Source organism: Portunus trituberculatus, chromosome 9, assembly GCF_017591435.1.
Source record: "Portunus trituberculatus isolate SZX2019 chromosome 9, ASM1759143v1, whole genome shotgun sequence".
In the NCBI taxonomy this organism is placed as follows: domain Eukaryota; kingdom Metazoa; phylum Arthropoda; class Malacostraca; order Decapoda; family Portunidae; genus Portunus; species Portunus trituberculatus.
In genome coordinates this window covers 3,372,501-3,375,000 of record NC_059263.1, presented here as the reverse complement: position 1 = coordinate 3,375,000, position 2,500 = coordinate 3,372,501, and the positions used below count along the sequence as shown (strand labels likewise).

The window sequence follows — 2,500 nt, the reverse complement described above, 5'->3', positions numbered from 1 at the left end:
TCTGCCCTAAGCGTCCACCACTGCCCACACCTGTCCCCTACCCACCGTCTGAGCGCGACAGGTGTGTAGACTATCGCAGGGTGTGGAAATCAAGAACGTTTTTAGAAGAGTGTCGTGGTTAGATTAAAAAAAAAATGTAAAGTAAGCGAAAAAAAAAGAAACATGAGTCAGAACATGAAAGATAATTAAAAGTATAGTGTCATCCAGATGTGTGTGTGTGTGTGTGTGTGTGTGTGTGTGTGTGTGTGTGTGTGTGTGTGTGTGTGTGTGTGTGTGTGTGTGTGTTGGATGTGAACAAGCGTGAAGGACAAATGAAATGCGTATGTATGTGTGTGCATGTGTGTGCTGGGTCTAGATGTGCATGAAAAGCAAACAAAACAGATATGAATGCGTATATTATGTTGAGACAGACGTGGGAGGTCAAATTAAACAGGTGTGCATGTGTGTGATGGGCGGTGGACAGGTGTGCCATGAACTGGGTAGCGGGTAACATGACGCGGGTGGAGGAGGCAGCAAGGGCGAGGCGCAGCGCTGGGGCCCTAAGGAAACACGTGGCGGTGGATAGCTTAGCAGGACATAGACAGGACCGCCTCTCAGCTGGTCTTCATCCACGTTATGTATTTAAGAAGGTAAGTCACGGGAGAGTCTGTATGATGTCTGTCTCTCTCTCTCTCTCTCTCTGTGTTCCGTCAGTTTGTCTGTTTAACTTCTTCAGTAGATTGTCGCGTTTTCATATTCATTCTGCTTACTATTCGGTGATTTTATACAGCTTCAGAAACTTATGTGTGGGGGATTAAAATAGTAAAGACTCTGGCCATTAATCTTTTGACCTCTACAGACCCTTCCCAGTGCAAATAGAATAGTTTAATCACATCTAAAAAAAAAATATATGGTAAAAATGCGTCTCTATATTGAAAGGGTTAAGAAAGCGTGTGTGTCTGTTTCAATGTCTGCCTGTATAATCTCTCTCTCTCTCTCTCTCTCTCTCTCTCTCTCTCTCTCCAGAACTTCGGCAGCGTTCCCTCATACTTGGAGAGAAGGAAGAAGTCTTTGAGCGCCCAGAAAGAAGAGGAGAGAAAAGAGAGAGGGAGTGCGAGGAAGAAGAGAGAAGGGAAGAAAGAAGAGGGAAAGAAGAAGGAAGAGGAGCAATATACGTTATTACCAGAAGAGGAAAAAGAAGAGTTACTGAAGGTGTGTGTGTGTGTGTGTGTGTGTGTAATACAGTGGTTAAACATTTTCACTGCTCTCTCTCTCTCTCTCTCTCTCTCATATAATCATCTCCCCCTTCACACACACACACACACACACACACTCTTCCTCTCTCTCTATCATTCTTTACCACACAGGGCTTGCACACTAACCTGAAGGAGGCACAGAGGCGGCTGCAGTCCCTCCCGGTGGTGTGTGAGACCTTGGCGAGCAGAGCGAGGAGGGACGAGTTAGAGAAGAAAGTCATGGATCTGCAGCGCTACATTTTCCTCCTCCAGAACCACACACTTGCCGTCTCCGAGTAGCACAAAGGAACTGGATGGAAGAATAAGCTGTTCTAAAATACACTCTGTTATTTATCTCAAGGACACAGTGATGGTTTCGTATAACTTCTTCAGTACTGAGACGCATTTTTACCTTGAGTTTTGGGTACGATTAGATTTTGTTTGCGATACGAAGGGTGTATGGAGGTCAGAAGGTTAACGGCCAGAGACTTCACTTATTTCAATCCCCCATCGTAAAGTTTCTGAAGCTGCGTAAAATCACCAAGTAGTAACCAGAATGAATGTGGAAAGGCGTCACGGTACTGAAGGCATTACATTGTTTTGTCAGGTTCTCAAGAGTGTTTCTCCCGCTGAAGGTGTTAATAGCAACGAGTGAAAGGAGTGTGTATGTGTGTGGTAGAGTGTGGGATTATTTACACAGGTGTTTGTAGAGGACTGTTACGTTGGTTCTGTTTGGTCATTAATTCGGTAAACTGTTTGCATTTAGTGAGGGAAAGAAGTGGTATGGTCCAGCACAAGGACGAGAAAGAAGACAAAAATAAGAACAGTAATAACATAATAAAGAGAAGGAGGAGGAAGAGGAGGAGGAGAAAAGATGAAAATAACATAGAGGGATAAAGGAAGGAAGAGGAGAAAGGCGAGGGAGAAAAATCCAAAGTAGCAGGAAATGAGAGAAAGGGAGAGAAGGAGGAAGGGAGGGGAGGGAGGGGAGAGGGCTAAAGTGAGTGAAAGACCCAAGGGAGAGAGAGAGAGAGAGAGAGAGAGAGAGAGAGAGAGAGAGAGAGAGAGAGAGAGAGAGAGAGAGAGAGAGAGAGAGAGAGAGAGAGAGAGAGAGAGAGAGAGAGAGAGAGATGAAAATTAATGAACCACGGTGAAAGATGAAACAAAAAAATAAATAAATGATGAAAATGAAAAGAAGAAAAGAAAACAAAAGCAAATCAGGAAAACAAAAAAAAAAAATAAATAAACGAGAGAAAAAAAAAACAAGAACAAAGAGAAAGAAAAAT

The 2,500-nt window shown here is 43.6% G+C and overlaps 1 protein-coding gene across 1 annotated transcript in view; it reads left to right on the top strand.

The window, feature by feature from the left end:
- Nucleotides 1-1,715, top strand: part of LOC123501606 — a 3,546-nt gene extending 1,831 nt beyond the window's left edge. Inside the window, exons 3-6 of the mRNA XM_045250542.1 lie at nt 1-61; nt 464-629; nt 1,006-1,191; nt 1,347-1,715. The exon at nt 1-61 is cut by the window's left edge and continues 15 nt beyond it. Of these exons, the coding sequence (XP_045106477.1) occupies nt 1-61; nt 464-629; nt 1,006-1,191; nt 1,347-1,514 (581 nt within the window). The 3' untranslated portion in view covers nt 1,515-1,715. The remainder of the gene's footprint in view (nt 62-463; nt 630-1,005; nt 1,192-1,346) is intronic.
- The last annotated feature ends 785 nt before the right edge of the window (nt 1,716-2,500 follow it).